This window comes from Myripristis murdjan, chromosome 21, assembly GCF_902150065.1.
Source record: "Myripristis murdjan chromosome 21, fMyrMur1.1, whole genome shotgun sequence".
Classification (NCBI taxonomy): Eukaryota; Metazoa; Chordata; class Actinopteri; order Holocentriformes; family Holocentridae; genus Myripristis; species Myripristis murdjan.
Genome location: NC_044000.1, coordinates 9865467 through 9884749, shown reverse-complemented (window position 1 = coordinate 9884749; position 19283 = coordinate 9865467). Strand labels below are relative to the sequence as shown.

Below are 19283 nucleotides of genomic sequence, written 5' to 3'. Positions count from 1 at the left end.
GGTAATTATGAAGTAATGGAGCCCTGAAAAAAATAGAAATGTGAGACTACAGAGTAGTAGCCAGAGTATACACCATGCCAGCACCAGTCTGAAGCAGAGGAAGTGGCTTTGTCCCAGCGCTCTGACCTATCAGATACACCACATGCCTCTGATAGGCCACGCCCCTCAGCTTCAGTCATCTCCAGGGGCTGTGCAGTGCATTAGTGCTTTGCTGCTTAGCACTTTGTTGTATTGATGTGATGCATTGTGTTATACTGTTTAATGACCTTCCCCCCTTATATGAAGTACAGGACACTACTTCACTTCATACTGATACTGAATTATATTCTATACTGTCATGTTTTCCGCAGATGCACACATTAGTCAGTATGCTCATTTGATCAGTATTTTAAGGAATTCATTTGAACATGTTTAACATTATATCAGAGCAGAGTTACATCAAACTTCCTGAGAGATTTGAACTGTTATATCAAGCAATGAGGGGTGTTTGAAAGTGGGTTTGAATAGTTTTAATGTCTTTTTTCTATAGTAAACACACAGAATTAACAGGGGAATTGAAGCATGTATTGATTTGATGTGTGTCCTGGATATGCATTTTAGCAGGCATCATCATCACGAGCCTGCCCCTTGTGCGGCTGCTCTCCTGCTGCCAGAGCCAAGTTGCATCATGTGAAAGGAATTCATCCATGATTGGATTGCCCACTCGGCTAATTTTATTTCAATCCCCATGCAGCCTAGATTGTTCCTAACTAATCAAAGTAGCACATTTCATGTAATCAGCAAGTGCCAGTGTCACGGAAACACTGATTGCTTTCAGAATTAACAGATGCTCTCATTCCTCACACAGTAGATGTGAGGTTCACCCTCGTAAAACTATATATCGCATAAGGTTCCTCATAGATTTCTCAACAAAGTGAAGGACTGCGACTGTACGTAGTGTTGACTGTTTGAGGCATGATTACCTGCGGATCAAGAGGTAAACATTTTATATCATCAGTTTCTGTTTTTCTCACATTATTTCTCTTGGGCACTTGTCCTCTCTTATCTTCCCTGTGTTTTCCTCCCCAGCGCTCTCTGTCATCCTCTTCTTGTCGACTGTTTTTCTACATTCTCAAATGTAAACTGGGCATCTATCCATCTTAGTGTTATCTTTGTTTTGAGATGGAGGGAGACTAAGTGTGAGACAGCAGACTAAAGGCTTCTGGTGAGATTTAATCCCAGGCCAGTAGGGTACAGGTGATTCCAAAGCAAGGAGTCAGAGCCGTGTTATCATGTTGCTCTTTGCCGCACTTCCCATGTTCCTCCAGGTGAAGGTGGAGGAGGAGGATGAGGAGGGATCAGTGGAGGAGCAGGAGGAAGCTGAGGAGAGCTGGGAGAAGGCACTGTCTGTGGAGCGCTTCGGAGACATCATCAACGACTCTGCTTCCACCAGTGGAGAGAGGATGGGCCGCCACTACAGTGAGAAGGACTTTGAATGTAAGCAAACTAGGCTTAGACCAAATTATCAGTAAACACCTGCTTTGGAATATCGACATATCCATGTGTTTCCTGTCTGATATCAAATAGGGTATTTGCTTTCTTTCCTTTTGTTTTCTTTACTTTTCAGTATCATCTTTTTTTAACATCTGCAATATTCTCTGTTTATTTTGTTCTTTCAAACATTTTGTTATAGAGAATATTGAATATCAAAATATTAGCTATTTGCAGCCTTATAGGAAAAAAAAAAAATGGAATGGTTATTGGTCAATGCCTAAAGCAATTCTGCTATATAAAGGTAATATTTATTGTGGTTTTAATCTAAAAGTATGCAAGAGTAGGTCACAATGGGAAGATTACTTAAAAACCTCAAAATGATGTCTTGTAATCCAGTAAATAATACAGATTGACATTTTAATATCATCAGGTAACACTAGCTTGCTAACTTAATTCACTGGAATACACAAAGTTTGCATTATTCTTAGTACTTTGGGACCATTTTGGCTCCAGAATCTGCAGTTGTACAGTTTATTCCTGTTGATGTTACAAGTATCAAGCAAGCGAGTTCCTGAGTATTTATGATGTTTGTTCCAGTCATTTTTTTTGTCTTTTTTTAAATCATACTATACTGATCTGGTTAAATGTAATGTGTTCCTTCCAGGCATGTCTGTGTAAGTTTATAGAGATGTTGATGTTAATTTCTATCATCGCATATGTTCTAATCACATTTGCTGTAATGTTAACGTTGTGGTCCTGACCTTAACTTTCAGTAATGTTCATCATGGTTTGAGCTTTGTTCAATATCAAAGGGATATTAATAATGGCGGGGTACTGGGTCCGTGTTTGTAGAATATCTTGGTGGATTAGTATTGGGGGGGATCAGCAGAGGAGCGCCACATGCACTGGTGGGAGGGAAGGGCATCTAAGATTAGAGCTGCCTTCTTTTGATGTTCATGAAATAACACTTTTCCTTATTGTAGTAAGTTAATTGAAATCGAAAGCTGTTGTTTACTGGGCCTCTTCAAGTGCTTAATAAGAGATTAGAACAGCAGCCCATGAAGAGCACCATCTTGCGTTATTTCTTACCATTTTTTATGAAATGCAGTCAGAGGGCTGTGGGTGGGAAAATATTAGAAAATATAAAACATAAAAAATAAACTAAAAAAAAAAAATTGGTTCTGTTAGGTAATTAACTTGTGGGAAAACTCACAAATAACTAATTTGCATATATATTTGTATATATATTCTGTGTTTGATATCATGAACCATCTCTGACTTTTTTTTTTCCACAGATCACAGACATACATTTCACCACACCCACCACCCCCTGTCCACCCACCTGCCCCCGCCCCAACGTTTACGCAAGAGGGTGCACGGCAAGGCGCAAGAAGCACGGCGCAAGAAGAAGCGGAAGAAAAAAAAGACCTCCGTGCCCCCCTCTGATGTCACACCCACCATCCATGAGGTAGATGAGGAAGAGGCGGAGTCGGACACGGATGGGCAGGGGGTGGCTGCCACGCCCACCGAGCCACCGGACAGCCAACCACAGGTAACAGAAGACTGATGAGTCCCGACGTCCTGGCAGTAGGCCTTTTTCACAGCAGCCATTTTGACATCACATAGCAGGGTAAACATAGGTGCTTCTGATAAGTACGATTTCACTGCATTTAACCCTTTGGCATATAGCGGTCACTACAGTGGACAGCTGTTTTAAAGCCATTTCTCCTAAATCAAATGGTTTCTATGGTGGAATTGCATATCAGCGCTCATCAGTGCTCTCTGCTGCTCCCCTCCATTGAAGTTTATGCAGAGACTGTCAATTCTTGTTGCTGAAAACATACTAGTATCATGACATGGTAATACCAGTCCTGCATCCTTAAAGACGTATGCAGACTCACAAAAGTGTTCATGCCCTAAGAAGAGTAAAAACATGTAAGAAAAAAATCTTGACTCAGGCTTTCATAATTCATGCATGAACGGCTTAAGGCCAAAAAGGGGTCTTCTCTCTATATGGTGCTTCTCAAGATTTCCCCCATTTGATTTCATCTGTGGGCTGTTTCAGGGTGTTTTCTCTGCCTGCTATAAGGAGTCAAAGAGTGCTGTCCTGTTTAGTTTGCTGTAAACTTTTGGGCCTGTGATTCTCTTTGATACTGTAAACAGTGATTTTGGAGCTCTAAAAAAACTGAAACTTATAAGTGAGCTAGAGCCTTTCCAGTGAGCCAAAATGATCAACACTAGGACCCTGGCTCTGTTGCACCTGAGTGGAACTGAATCTTAATTAATGTCATTAGTAACACATGTGCTTGCCCTGCTATCTCGTGTCAGAATGGCTGCTGTGAAAAGGGTCTGTTACGTCTAGTAGAGAACTGGCTATGCCAAATAATGTAGGCTATGTTAATATCAGTAGTATTATTAGAAATAGTATTAGCATTAGTAGTATTTCAGTCATTATATGTGTCATGTGGCTTCAATTAAGTGCTGCAAACAGCAGATACAGAATATGTAAGCTATAAGACATTGTTTTGTTTTGTTTCTAAATTTGAAGCTACTCAAGGGGAAGTTTAAGGGAAAACCAGAATGAATGAAATGTAATGTTCTACTAAAAGTACATTTTAATTGTCTCTTAGACTTAGTCACAATTAGTGGTCATGTTTTTAGCCCTATTTCTGACTCCAAAGCATTAAGCTAACCGTTGTTTTTGGCTGTGTTAGTTAGCTAACTAGCTAGTGAGCAGGTCAGTTTAGAAAAGCAGCAGTTAGCGGCCATCTCTAACATCAGATATCTTTGCTCATGTACAAACCGGAGGGAATTAATCATGTAGCGATATTCATTTCCGAGCTGTGAAGATATTTTGCTTTCACTCCACAAAAAGTGTGTTAGCTATGTGAGATGTTGGCTTAGGATTACCTTGGCGGTAAGGTGATGCTGATAATAACAAACAAAGTTGACATAAAGTGTGTGTGTGTGTGTGTGTGTGTGAAAAGGAGACAAAATACAGAGACAGAAAGAGAAAGAAAAAAAGTTTAGCCAGCTTGACTGAGTAAGATTTGTCGCCTGACTGTTATATCCAATTTAGGACAGGCCAACATGGGACTGAACCTCAATATTTAGGTGTGTATTGAAAAAGCAACTGTTTTACTTTTGGGGAAATAGCATTATCTAATATAGAAAAAAAATACACTACTTATGGACACAGCAATGCCCTCAAGGAATTCAGAATCTTGGAAGTATCTCTTTGTTTCTTCTCATCTGAGTAATATGTGGGGATTTCCTTGCTGAATGCCAAGTAAACTGGATATTTATTACATTTACTAATAAGCTTGTGTGTCAGTAGATTATTTAGAATATTTTGATGAGGTCATCTCATGCCAGTCCGGGTTCCTGGGTTCAAGGTTTTCCCACAACACCAAGGATTTTATTTAGGTAATCAGACCTGGGGCTGGCGGTAACCTAAAGGTTGGAGAAACAGACTTTGACCAGAAAGTCACCATTCAAAGCCTGGGAACATCTGGGCAGGGGAAATAAACAACTAATGGGTATCCTTGCAGTACCAGCTTCTCATATGGTGCCCTTGAGCAAGACGCGTAACAGCAGCCTAACTCAGCACCACTTGTGGAGCTGCTTAGTGGCTTACTGTGTGGTTATTCTTGCTACCTCTCAGGCATGAGTGACTGTCAAATATTATTAGTGGTTATCCAAAAAACTGTCATCCCATGCAAAGTTGTTCGGCTGATTTGTTTCGGAGAAGCGTTTTGGCAACCTAGGTATGCAGTAGCCAATGTTACCAACTTCCTCTCCTCTTCCTGATTTTCCTCTTCCTCTCAGTTTAGTTTGGGGAGCCAAGAGGACTTGGGGGAAGCCCTTCCACTCACCACCTTCCACACGGAAAACGAAAAACACCCAGTGTCAGGGAAAGCCACGGTGACTCTGACGAAGGCGGAGACGCATGATGGGGGGACTGCTGCGATCGGACACCACGAGGAGGAGGGAGAGGTAGAAGCATGCAACAGGTAGGTCCTCACAGCTTCTTACAGATTCATGGCTGATGCATGCAAGTACCTTCACCTTTAAAAGCTTTAATGCTTTTAAATCCCTCATCTTCAAGAGGAAGGTCCTGGGACACACCCTATGATTCCATATCGAGTCAATTCCTCATTAAAACACATAGAAAGATTTCATGAATGAGGTATACAGTAATACAGTATAGCCATCGGTATAATCAGTATTGTGTAGGCTACAGTTAGTCATTTGATCCTGCAGGATATTTTTGGGTAGTGCAAAAATGGTGTTTCTTCCACTGCATTTTGGTTACGTCACACTTTCCTTATTGTTTTATTTCGAATTTAAGTATAACTTGCACAATTCATAGAAAAGACAAATATATTCCTTTGATCTTATGGGAGAGAAATAACACAAGATACTAAAAGATTAATATCTGGACATTTTGAGTAATATTCAAAGACTTGTTATGGTTTATAAATGTGGAAACAACCCACTGTCTGCCACTCATGAACTATAAAATTGATAGAATTAACACAATGAACTCTACTAGAGAGTCAATGCTCCTTTCAGCTTGTTCTGCCAGATAATTACAGCAAAGTCAAGACATTTATCTATAAACGGCTTTCGACAAAACAAGCGCAGTGCTTTTCTGAGTAGCAAAGCACACGGGCAGTACATTTTAAAAACAAGGCAGCGGTGCTGTTAGTGTTTTTTATTGCTCAAATAGCTTCTTCTTATGGATGGATTTGGCATAAACACCGGAATATCCACCGCCCAACACTTTTCCATTTAATTTCAACACCACTGACGCTGCTATTCCATATCTCTAGTGTTTATTTACAATGGGAACGTGAACATTACAATACATAGAACATAATAACCTCTGGACTGTTATGGTCCGATAGTGGCATCAGCTGAATCCTACCGTAGATATTATATGACTCATCTGGCTCACCAACATGCATAGCTATCAGAATATGAATTATTCTGCAATGCTTTGAATAATACATTGAGTTTGCTGCTGGGAGGTCAGGGACAGCACGGTGGTCCAGGTATTTGACTCCTCTAATGGCTTATGCAGAGGAAGCACTCATTGATTTAATCATGGAGATTTGATGGTATTTGTAGGGTTGAAACACCATTACGCCTGTGTCATACAATGTTATGATGCTGTGTTTGAGTGAGCACAGCCAAAGGATGACTCAGACGCTTGGTGAGGCAAGCCAAGCCTGTTGCTGTGTTGTGAAGCCCTCTGTTGGTGAAAATACAGCATTGCAACCAAGAGGCACAACTCAAGAGCAGGTTGTCATAGCAGCAGAGTCATGCTCTCTGTTTAGTGAGACAGATTTAACGCTGGTGGAATCTGTGACACAGTTTTCATTTAGTAATTTTTCAATGACATCAGCATGTCCTAAAACCTTCAAGACAATATTGTGTGTGTAGAACACGCCAATATTGTGCAGTCATACACTGAAAGTACACAATGAAATGTTTCACAGGGGCCAGTGTGCCCCAGGCTGTTTTAGCGGTAGAAAACATTACAGTATTTGTTTTAGACAAACAAAAAACCTGACACACAAACTTCAGTAAAAATTTGTATTTGAATAATTTTCTGGAGGTTTAAAATGTTGGGGTCAAGTTGACTCCAAGAGTACAACAGTTAGTAAATTTGAATGTAACAGGAGAGTTAACGACCTGTGCCCCTCATCAGTGTTCCCCAGGGGTCGGATCCATCAAGCATAACTACAACCCGCGGCTGGTTCCGTAGGAAGCCCGTCCACCATCGGCTGGCGGGGACCCAGCGGAGCAGCTACGACTTACGGGAGCGGATCTGCATCGGCAGCATGACAGCTCTGGAGACGGCCGTCTACCAGCAGGTGCCCACCGATGAGGCAGAGGCCCAGATGCTGGCCAGCGCTGACCTGGATGACATGAAAAGTAAGGGAGATGCAATGGAGGGCTGGCAGCCATAGTGGAGGTCCACAGCTCTTGGCTAACAGTGGCTGTGAGGGGCTGGTTGTGTCACCAAACAGACAAGAACAACATAGACCTGGTTCATTTCTGCACATTTTTGAGCAACATATCATTTGGCCACTGATACAGCTTGTATTTTTGCAGCTTGCTTCCTAGGCACATCTGATTATCAACACTGGTTGCCTCTGATAAATTAGTGTCCTGGCTAGTTAATCAGCGAAGTCTTCTCAAGCTACTGTCAAACTCATAGTAGCACAACCCCCGTACGCTCTTCCAACGCTGAAGCATAATTCAGCCTTAAATGTTCCAGCATTAATTTTCCAAGGTAAACTGTTCCTCTCTTAGTGAGGAGGCTGTGCTAATGAGACCTCTTTCAGCCTCACACAGTCAAATGCATTGTGAAACTGTCCATCTTGAAAAATGGTTGCAAACAGTGCTTTTGTAACAAGGTTTATTTAGCATTTATGACAATAAATCGCCTTGTGTACATCAACATGATGTTCAGGGTGTCAACTCAGGAAAAGATGGGTGCTCTTTTCTTGTGCCCTGTGGAGTTAAAAGAGTTTCTTCGTTTATCCTGAGTATGCCGAGCTAGACATTTTAAAGAATAAACATTCCCAGGGGGTTATGAAAGTTGCTAAATCTAGTAACATCACTGAGTTGACAGCAGTGCTTGTGTTGCTTTGAGGTAGAAACTAGGAATGACAGGAACAAGAGTAGGCTAATAATGACAAGATAGGCCCTGCTGTCACAGAAAGCTAAATGAGGAATAACAAATCTACCATATCCAGCTGCTAAACTTTACTGCACTGACCCACATCCAAGCAACCAAAAACTCACTCAGGTATTGCTCAGGTAACTTCAAAGCCTGTGTAGCAATACAGGAAATCAAGCATGTTGGGTCTACTTGATTACTACAGTAAACTTCACCCTCCACTTTTAGACCTGTGATTGATTTCACCAAGCTCTCATGAGGTATTTTTTTTTCTTTAATTTTTAATATGGCTTTAACTGGTGATTGTCAGAGTCATGAGTCTCCTGTTGATTAACCACCGATAATTATGCTATCTTTTAATGCTTAGCTAATACCACTAACTTTTCTGAGTCAGTATTTCTTTACCTGAGGGTAAAGATAGGAGGTTTTGGCTTCAGAGTAGAAGTAATTAGGATTGCCCTAATCTGTCACGAAAATAGATGAGAATAGAATCTCTCTAGCAGTTTAAAGACACAAGCACCTTTGTACTAATACTTTCCCTCACATTCATATTTCAGGTCCCACTCTTTACATTAGGGTAGCATAGACAGAGCCTGGCATCAGTACTGGAGTATGGAGGCAGGTGCTGTGGGAAAGTGAGTGAGCAATTGAGTGTCTGAGAGAGAAATTGAAAGAAAGAGTAAGCGAGACAAATAGAGGAGAATAAGGGAGAAGATATGGGCTGGAGAAAAGTTACTGTGGCTTTATATTGCAGAATGTGCTGCCACAGGAAATTTTATGAGACCTGAAAATCATCTATCAGTCCTTCAGTTACATTAGCACTGTGCTGCAGAATATAAATGAATATGCCTGCAAACGCTTGGCTCTGTGCATCTCATTTCTTAATAGACAGTAAATGTAAAAGGCATCGTCTGCATTACTGCCTGCCATAGAGACTATGCCCAAATTGGATGCTGTTTGCTGGATGTTTTCCCAACTGTTGTACTGTTGGAGACAAAAAGTACCCACTGATTTGAATAAATTGTATGTATAAATCATATAGCTTGTGATATTAATAAAAATGTGCAACAAAACGAATCTCACCGAATGTCAGAATATATACATGTTATATGTTGAGGTCAAATATAATAACTGCAAATCATCTGAACCAATTATTAAAGCAACCATGGAACCAAAATGCAAAGTGATTGAGTTGAATAAACTAGACACTATATTTTCTGCAATGAGGGTGAAAGATGTGGTTTAGTGCCCTCTGTTGGCTGTGAGAAGTACTACACAGTTGTCTACTGTGTATTCCTCCAGAATACTACAAAGGCTCCCAAGCGATCAACTGATAGATGTTTTGAATTTTACGATTAAAATGTTTCAAATCTCCACTCCCTCCATGACTTTTCCTACATCCACCTGTTTGTGCATTTATGCAGTACAAATCAGTACTTTTGGATTGTCAAGCAAATAATAGTTTTATTAATATCTAAATCCCTTCAGTTGACAGCTTGTTGGTCTTCCTTTAGACTCCCAGAGCACACCAACCTTTCTAGTTTTACTAAGTTTTAGGCCCATGTGTGTTGTTTGTGACATCTTTTTATTATAGAGGAAAGACCTGAAAACCATGGGATAGCAGCACTCCAAAAATATTATGTTGAACATACCAAAAGTAAACTTGGCTTACCAGTTACCGGACAGAAATGAGTAACAGTGTACACTAATTGAAAAAAGTGAAAATACTGCCTATTAAACTAGATATTTCGCCACCTAATAAAGTAATGATAGGAAAACTGCTATACGCATGTTGTTCAACCTGATGTATTACATTAATCAAGGCAGCTCTTTGTCTCAGTGAGCTGTTTGTAGTGTGCTTTTAGTAGCATGGGGAGTCTGTGACTTCCCGGAGGTAACACAAAGCTGCAGTAGAGCAATCAGTAGCAGCTTCTCAGTGGGTTTGACTCCTCGTAGGCATTGATTGTCAGGGGAAAAATATAAAATTACACTGGTTTTACCCCTCAATGAATGATTGTATTGAGCATTATTAGGTGTATGGGGGCAACTTTTTCAGAGCCGGGTGCTGTAGGGCTGTTGGCTGGTTGGTATGTTGCTGTGTTCATTCATTTATTCATGCACAATGCTTGCTTTACACAGTGCTTAGGGAAATAACAGTATGCACTGTGTAGGCCACGCAGACCCTGAGGGAACTGCAGTGTGTGATCGCACACCAGGCAGTACGATAAAAGTCACACACACACATACACACAAGCCAGCTCTAGGCTGATGTGCTGTACATCCAAATATCATAAAGCAGCTCAGTGCCTCTCTAGCTGTAGTGGATTTTATTTAGTAGTTCATTAAGTTAAAACACTGCGCAGGGTTTTTTTTTTTTTTTTTTTTTTTTTTTTTTAAGTGAACCCTGTTTCAATCACAGCAGTCATGCATCCATTCGCCCCTCCCTCTGCGTGCCTAGAAAGTTTGGGCAGATTTGTATTATTACTGGGGAGAGACCATGGTTGTTGAGCTGTCAGGGGAAGTGATTTCTTTCAACTTTTTTTTTCTGTGTCAAGTGTTGTAGCATGTTAGCATGAGTGTAACTGGATTAGCATTCTGTTGATTTGAGACATTGTTGCTTGAACCTTTGGGACTTTTTGGACTGTGGCATTGTGGTGGGCCAGTCAGTTTCATTTTGTAATGCTAGATATCAATGTAAAAACACATAATTCCCCAAAGGATCATCAGATTTGATCCGGCAGTGTCCAAGATGTTGAGCACAAAACCAAGGGCCTTGTTGGCCCTGATCGTGCTGTGGTGGACCAATCAGTGGTGTATTTAAAATGCTGGACCCCAGTGTGGTAATCCACCCTTCAACCAAATTTTGTCCAAAAAAGGCCAGCAGAGGCTGAGAAATTGTGTGTGGCGGGCAGAGACCAATCCATAGTCACTTCTCTAATCGTTGGTGGTGGACAAAAAGGGAAACAAGGTGAAAAATTGAGAAGGTAAATTGAGAAGGCAAAGAAATTAAAGTCATAAAGGTAATCAAAGTGTAATGTTTTGAAATTACAGAGAGCAAGAGATGTAATGAAAGAGAGAGGGAGGAACGGAGGGAGAGAAAGAGAGATGGTGCAGAAAAGGGTCATGTTTGGCAAAGCGAAAGTGTCCACCCCAGCATCCGGGGGCATTAATTAACACAGGGGCTGCAGTCGATTCCCCTTCATCAGCGACCCTGCCTCTGGCTTTTCCTGCTTTTACAGAGCAGAGCAATCATCGACTGTTGAGGGACCATCTGGAAACAGAAACAGGGCACCCATACTCACTCACAACATGCTATCGAATTTGTAGTGACTGAAGCCCGACATAAACAGAACATGCATATCACATACGCTGTCTCTTTTGCACTCTTGGGAATCTATACTTCATCTGTTTACTCGCTGATTTTTTTTTTTAATATAATATGAATAGTATGTTGAGTCCCATTATGCCAAATGGCTACATTGATTTGTAGCACTTTGACTGAAGATAGCTCACACTTTTTGCAACACCACAGTTGGTAGCTGGTGGAGGATCTCTTATAGAGGCACTGTCCATAACAGATAACATAACTTTATTATTTTATTATTATTGATCTCTACTGTGCATCATATATCTTGAATCATGTTTGACAAGATAATTGTCAAACTGGTTGATTTGGTTTGCAGATACTGTGTAATTTTCAGCCAAACAAAGATGTGAAATTTGCTCTCTGTTGAGTAATGCATCCTGGTTTGCAGCCAGCATTTTGTTCAGAAAACCAACAATTGAAGCACTGTTCCTGTTTCTAGAGAAAACACATTCCTGTCTTAAATTTAGCACATTGCATTTCTACTTCTGAAGAAAAATACTGTGAGATCATCATCATCATCATTCATCACACACTCAAAAATATTAGTAGCCAGCATAAATGCCAGTGCTCCCTCTTCAGCACACATTCACACACACACACACACACACACACACACACACACACACACACACACACACACACACACTAGCACACATACAGACGTGTCAGGGAGGGTCCTGTTTAGCTCAAATTAGCACACCTGTTGTAGGCAAGTCAGACCACAGCACCACAGGGAGAATATGGTTTCCATGGTGATATGGGGATGAGAACATCGGAGCTCCCTCTGATATTCAGCACCATCGCGTCTGACTGAGCAGAGCATTGCTGCTGCTGCTTGGGAGATACTTCACTACTTTCGGCAGTTCAGTTTTCACAGTCTTGAAGATACTGAAGATACTGTCTCTTTATATTTGTGGCTGTGCTTCTCAGTATCTGTGTGTGTATATGAGTGTGTGGATTCATAGATTTCTCAATGTGTCCCTGTCATTTTTCAACTCAGAGGAAAGCCTGTCAGATTTTCTTGTCTGCGATTGAGGCTTCAACTGCTGGAACCTGACCTTTAGTGTTCTGCACATCACCAGGTTGGAAAGTGATAGTGGTGTCAGAGAAAACCAAAGGCACCAAGTCTTCTGCACTGATCCACCCTTTTCCTGAAGCTACAAGATCAATGAGCCGTGGACATCATGGAAAGGGGTGGAGCCTCCATTTATCTGACAGGCGGATCTCAAAAAATAGACCCCTTACCAATATTTCCTTTGGGAGTGAAAGCTAAAGTGATGCTACTGTTCCTTTAACTCTGATTGTTGATCCAGCAAGGGAGTTTCTGCCAGGGGGTACAGCTCCAACTTCGCTTTTTGTTGCATTTCAGGGATAAATTCTTTCTTTGTGTACTTGGAGAATTGTCTGTCAAACCTACCATTTTTATTAGCAACGTGAAACGTGAATTTTTGGGCTTACAATTTCCTTGACATTTTTTTAAGGGGCTTGTTTTTTGTTCTCTACTATTTCTTCAATTTCTACAATTTGTTCAATTCATAGATTTGCTCCACTGACCACAGCCTTTGGCTTTTCACCATCTTTGACCATCAAAGACTGATACTGGGCTTGCTTTCAGGTTGCTCATAGGTTTTGTTCCACAACAAAAGAAGTACAACTGACGTTGGCAGGTGGTCCCTGCGAAGACCCGTACTCTGTTTAATACTGACCCTCGGTGAGCAACGGTGTTCAACAGCTGGGAGCCCTGGATGAGCAGTGTGTCCAGTTGGAGAAAGGAGGAGAGGAGGAGGCATCGGCTGAGGAGATGACAGACACAGGGGGACAGGAGAACGGACATGGGACTCCTGATAAGGAGCATTGCGCTGACCACCATGGACCAAAAAGTCAGCCCAGTGAACAGAATGGTTCGGACGCCCCAAAGCAGCACCAGAATGAACTGTTGCACCGCATCTCAGTGGAAGGCTTTGAAGATTTTGAAGAGTTTGTTTTGGATTTTGATGATTATGACTTGCTGGAGTCAATTCACACTCAACTGGGGTCACCGCTGGAACCTGTCCGTAAGTTGCCATGCTCTTTCTGTGGAGAGACGTGATATTTGAGCACTAGCAAGCTGGACAGCACTGATATGCGTCATCATGCAACCGGAAGAGCATATTGAGTTGATGTAATGAGTCCATGTAACAGTCCTTTTCTCATCACCAGGATATTAAATTGCAGCACAGGTTTTTCACTGAAAGTCTGTCTTTCCTTTCATAAAACCTGTCAAAAGAATTGAGTGAATTTGTGCCATGCAGCTGCCCAGGCAGCCGCATCAAAATCGCTACACGTTTGTTGTAGGTACATTGTCTGATCAAGTTTAGCATTGTAGTTATGAAGCTGTTACATTTCTTGAGCCTGTAATTAAATTCAAGTTTCAACCTCAAGTATATTTAGAGCTCTTAAGTATTGTAACAGTCTCAATGGGCTTTACAGGTCCATAGTTTATAGGGGGGAAAAAAGTTAAAAACCCAGCCTAAACCCTCATAGCAGGCAAGAAAAAAACTCATGAAACTCATGAGAGACTTGATTCTCTCTCAGAATCTATCAATATTTTCCAGTAATCTTGATAGACAACTTTGTTTTATTTGTGAAGTTTTACATGGTGCAGAACTATTTACAATAGGTCATTATAAGATATAATTCAAATTGACATCAAGCTTCTCATGTACTGACACTCAACTCAGAATCCACATTGAAAGCTTTTTCCACTGACATAAATCATCATGCAGCATAACAGGGAAGAACTCTATGCACTATTTTTGGATGGACGATCAATGACTGGGAGTTCACTGGTTTCCATTGATTGTGTGGCACACTGCTAGCTTAATTAGTGGCAATCTAAGGCTCATTCATGGCTACGTACAGAGCAAAGTTGAGCACAATATTGAGTGAATTGATGCAGCACTCTGCTGCTGCTGTTGCTTGCTTCCCTATCGATCCAGTGGCCCCTTTTTGGCGCAGGTCCCAGCCACAGCTAGAGCGGAAAGACATCTCATTGACAAACAGTGGCTGTTTTTTGCTTTTTTATCTCTGTTTTTGGATTTGGAAACACTATACATTAGTCCTGGGAAGCCATGGACTTTCAGAATGGTTCTGGGAACCGCCACTGGCAAATCAATTATATGAATTGACTGACACAGTGAGACAGATTGACCTCTGCCTCATTATGAAATACCTTTTATTTTAAAGAAATTAAATTCCAATGCATCCAATCTAGTGCAATGAGTACATAAAGTAGGTCTCATATTTTTAAGGAGAGTTTCTACCTTATTCAGCTATTTAAAGAGAAAACAGAGCTTGTAAGGCACACAATACTGCTTATTGTTAACTTTACACAGTGACTAATGACATGCAAGCCACATACATGAATTGTTTTTAATGTATAATGTAAACTTGTGCTTGTGTTTGTTTTACTAACTGCTTGTCTAGCTTTGTGTGTTTGGTGAGCTGAAGATACATTTCTACCTTCTGTCATTCTCCAAACCACTTATCCGTAAGCATCGCAGGGGGTGCTGGAGCTTATCCCAGCACTCATTGGGTGGAACGCAGGGGAGCACAGCAGCCAGGTTGCAAGTCCATCACAGGGCACACAAACAAACAAGCACAATCAGACGTAGGGGCAACTTAGTATTTCCAGTTTACCTCTCCTGCATGTCTTTGGACTGTGGAAGGAAAACAGAGCTCCTGGCAGAAACATGCAAACTCCACCCTGGCTGGCCAGCTGGGAATCGAACCCAGGGCTTTTGTACTGTGAGGCAAAGTGCTAACCACTGCACCACTGTGCTGCCCTAAATTTCTACATTGGTGGACAGTAAAGATCTATTCTGTTCACAAACCAATCATGGTTCTTCAGGTTGGGGCCCTAACCAGTGTCATACCTTTGGATACCACAGATTTTATATAAGGTGTATTGGCCCACTGGCAGGGTACAGTACATTAGGAGGATGTACGTGACAGCCTGGGATGGTTCAGGCATGCAGTATTATCTGCACTCCAAATACAGGGTTTTTAAAGGAGGTTTTCAATTTGGTATTTAAAAACTATAGAGGCAGATGACTTGGTTTGACTATATCAAGCCAGATACTACAATATATCAGACTTGTAAATGTGATACTTGGGGAGGTTGGAAGTCACAGAAGAGTGCCAAATTAGTATGACAGCTTTTGAGTAGTGTTGATGTTTTCTCAGAGAGGAGTAAGCAGTTTAGAGGCAGGTTGACTTGGAAATTAGAAAAGCAAATTATGCCATAATGTACTTTATGATCATCTTGGTGCCATTTATATTAGTCAGCCCCATTCAAAGGCTTCAGAAAGCTCTTAAATATGATCAATTTCCTACATTATAGACATGTAGGAAATCAGCATATGTGTCTATGAAAATTATATGTTTCATGCATGCAGGGCTCCAGCGTGCGACCTATTAGGTCGCATACATGACCTAATTTTTTTAAGGTGCGAGTTAAAATTTAATTAGGTCGCGCCGGTACTACTTGCAGGAGGACGAGTGAAAAAAAACAAAACATTTTTTTTTCTCTCATCACTCCCATGGCTATGTTAGTGCAGTAATGGTTGTGGTTGATAATAAAAATATTAGGCTACTTTTGGCTCATCCCTGCGACTCCTATCTCTCCTCTCTGTCGCTCCCTGTCTCTGCCTGCCTGTCTGTCTTAATGCGTGATGTGCACAGACGTACACGCGCGCGCACACGCAGCGCACTCACTGAATGATCACCGATGATCCCACTAAAAAAACTAAACAAAGAAGATGAAGCGTCTATCGTTGATTATTTTAAGAAAAAGAATGTGTCAGAGGAGGCTGTTCATGCTGGAGGGTCTGAAAATAGGGAAGCGACAACGTCAGATTCTTGTGTCACTGGCCTCTTCATAACATGATAATACATCATTTGAATGAAATGCTGTTTTTGTGTGGAATATGAACGTATGTCTGGGGAAAATCACATGGAGGGAAGCAAATCTGGGTGGCACAACCCCTCCAGTCGTTTCACCTGCACCTGCACCACCAAGAAAAAATTACAACACCTGAACCGGCACCGTACGAGTCCAAAAGGCAGAGAAACTTTCCAGCTACAGCAGCGCACTGACATAGATTGTGTAACAAAGTGAAGAGGTGCCACTGCGCTCTATTTTCACAGGCTAACAGCAGCACACTGGCTTAGCTTGTCTATTCAGAGAAGAGGTATCACTTTGGCTTATTTTTCAATCTATGTTATCACATGCATACCACTGCTCATTCATTGGTAGTGGAATTGTTAGGTGTGTTTGATAAGTAATTTACATTTAAAAATTAACATATTGTTAAATATGGGGGGAGGAGGGGGGGACGCTGAAGCCCTCCCCTACAGTTTCAAAAAATCCTAGAGGAAACCCTGGATAGGTCAGCAACAATGGCTAGCGCAGTACCCGTGGTTGCGTTACGATGGAAAAATATGGTGCTACCTAATTTCTTTTGGTCCTACTAAATGAAAAGCTAGGTGGCACCAGTGCTACCTGTGGAAAAGTTAGTCTGGAGCCCTGCATGCATGTATCTTCTAATATCCATTTCATGTATGATACAGTAACAAAAAATACAAAACTTAAGTCCTTGAAGTCAATAATGCATGACATATAAATTCCAAATAATGTTTTTAACCTTTCCCCTGAGTTATTTCAATCTGTTCTTACAAAGCCAGATGCACTCCACTGTCTGTTTTACACAAGAAATCATAGTCAGGTCCTTCCTAATAGCGGTACCTATTCATTATACCAAATCACATCAACTATAGTTTGTGGGCTTTCAGTATTATAAACTACAATGAAACAACTTGCAAGAGAATATTACAGGAGAGAAGATGTAACTGTAGGTCAAAACCAGTTAGGTAAGACTCTTGGTTTGGAATAAAACAAATCTATATTTTACATTGCTAGATTGTGGATCAGATTTGGAGAGCCCTTGTGTCTCATCTAGGCCAAACAAACATGCACAGAGCAATAGAGATCCATGTGGACAGCATTGTATGTGGCATTCAAACACATTGCCAAATGACAATTGGACCATTCTTGGCATTTATTTCTTGTTTACAATACACATAGATCAGCATTTCAAAAACAAGATCCCATCTTAAACTGGAGTAGTCAAGTTGATTTGTTCTTCCTGGAATAGATATAATCTAGAATAGGGCCAATTTAAGGACCTGACATTGGATTGAGGGCTGCCCAAGAAAGAACATAGAACCAATTAATTCCAAAAAAAACCTTTTTCCTTAATGGCAAAGGTCATGCCAACTGTAAATCCTGTGAGAAATGTGTGATGTGTTTTCTGAAGAAGAAAAAAAATTCCACGTGACTATTTGTAGATGTTTTCATCACAAAGGTGCATGTGTACAGTTTATGGTTTGGAAATGGTTTGCAGCCAGTAGCGTAAAATGAACACAATTTGTTGTTAATGAGGCTAAAACAGATTTTTGAAAAATGACTCCTGGGCAGTTAAGCCTCTTTGAAAATGTTCAAGCTTAGTTGTGTGCTCCTCGTCTGTTAACTTGTTGTGCACTTTATGATTGATATCATAAGTAATTAAGTGTAGCTCCATTACTCCTGAAACTTCCCTTTTCTCCTTAGTGACTTCTCACTGTTTTTTGTTTATTTGTTTTTTTGTTTGTTTTGTTTTGTTTTGTTTTGTTTTGTTTGTTTGTTTTGTGGAGTGGCCCAGGCTCCTCCATCTCACTAACTGTGTAACATACCTGCAGTGAAGATGAAATCTGTTTCACGTTTGCCATGCAACCATTCCCAACTTGACAGCTTAGCTGAGGGGGCACAGTTTTACCATTCTTACAAGTAAAGTACTGTGTCATGTAAATCACAAAAAACACTATGTTTTTTGCTGCAAACTACAATGGGAGACTTGTGGGTAGCCATAGAACCCATTTTCTTTCATATATCTTGAGGTGAAAGGTCGAGGGACCCCTTTGAAAATGGCTGTGCCAGTTTTTCCAGTGCCAAAATTTAACTTTTGAAGTAATATTTAGCCCTTCAGCCTAGCATGACATACTTTATACCAATGTATTTCTTTGCCTGCTACATCCTCTGATAGACATCATACTGGCCAAGGTCACTGGCAACCTTGGCAGAGTTTAAGAGGTTAACTCATTGCAGACCACCATAAACATTTCCTAGGGCTGCCATTGGTCCACAGGCCGCACTTTGAGAATGACTGATCTGGAACAAAGCCTATATAAAGAACTCAAGGAGCCTGGTAGTGTGCAGCGATGGAAAGCTACTGCTCTTACTCAAGTGCTATACTCAGTGCTTTACTGTTCTGGAAAAAAAAAATGTGGCACCAGTTGTAAACCAAATATGCCATGAGAAAGTATGTGTGAAATCTACTTAGACTTGATTTTGCCTTTTAAGTGAAGGATTTGTATATTGAAAGCATGGAATGTGAAAGGAATGGAAAGTGATATCGAAGGCCAGAGGCACGGTCAAATACAAGACGAGACGAGGATCAAATTTAAATCTTTTCCTCTCAGACTTTACTTGCCTTGTCTACCCTGTGGTAAGAAAAAACAGCTCATCCAAATCAACTGGAGCAGTACATACAAGGATGGCCTTTTAAGCTTTTCCCCTGAGACTTTCCACAAACTGAAATACAGCTTTGCTAACTCATCTTGCTTTATGCATCCCTCTGGTCCCCGGAGCATGGCATGACACAGCAGAATTTC

General features: G+C 41.0%; 1 protein-coding gene across 2 annotated transcripts in view; it reads left to right on the top strand.

Annotated features, from left to right (window-relative positions):
- Positions 1–19283, top strand: part of slc4a3 (solute carrier family 4 member 3) — a 61483-nt gene that overhangs the window by 16312 nt on the left and 25888 nt on the right. The window contains exons 3-6 of one of the 2 annotated variants that reach the window (XM_030080331.1): positions 1308–1476; positions 2769–3025; positions 5302–5486; positions 7190–7416. In XM_030080331.1, coding sequence (XP_029936191.1) covers positions 1308–1476; positions 2769–3025; positions 5302–5486; positions 7190–7416 — 838 coding nt within the window. Of the gene's footprint in view, positions 1–1307; positions 1477–2768; positions 3026–5301; positions 5487–7189; positions 7417–12664; positions 13589–19283 lie in introns of those variants that run through there. The other variant, XM_030080330.1, reaches the window with a different exon arrangement.